Below are 317 nucleotides of genomic sequence, written 5' to 3'. Positions count from 1 at the left end.
TCTTCCTCTTCTTCTTTTCCTCCGTCTTTCTTCTTTGCCAGCAGTACTGGAGGAAGTCTCCCGCAGCACCAACTCTTTTCTTCTTCTTCTGGAGATTCAAGTGGCGGCTTAGCAGGAGGCATGCCATCCGTAGGAGGAGGAGGAGAGCAGAATTTTCCCCCTTCCTTTGCTGCGCTAGACCCTTTACAGATGCAGGATTTCCTTCAGCAAGTCTTCAGACAAACGACGACGGGAGGGGGTCTTGGGGGGTTCGATTCTCAAGGGTGTCTGATGACGGCCGCATCCCCCTTCAATTCTCCTCCTTTTCCTTTTCCTTT

At 51.7% G+C, this 317-nt stretch overlaps 1 protein-coding gene across 1 annotated transcript; it reads left to right on the top strand.

Moving 5' to 3' along the window:
* Positions 1-41: 41 nt before the first annotated feature.
* Positions 42-263, top strand: CSUI_011548 (uncharacterized protein; the record flags this gene model as incomplete). The annotated part of the gene is made up of 1 exon (XM_068071646.1): positions 42-263. A coding segment is annotated over one exon (222 nt), but the record flags the coding sequence as incomplete, so codon positions are not given.
* Between the last annotated feature and the right edge of the window lie 54 nt (positions 264-317).

This window comes from Cystoisospora suis (genome assembly GCF_002600585.1).
Source record: "Cystoisospora suis strain Wien I chromosome Unknown contig_13396, whole genome shotgun sequence".
NCBI lineage: Eukaryota > Apicomplexa > Conoidasida > Eucoccidiorida > Sarcocystidae > Cystoisospora > Cystoisospora suis.
The sequence above is the reverse complement of the archived record's forward strand: the minus strand, read 5'-3'. Positions and strand labels throughout refer to the sequence as shown.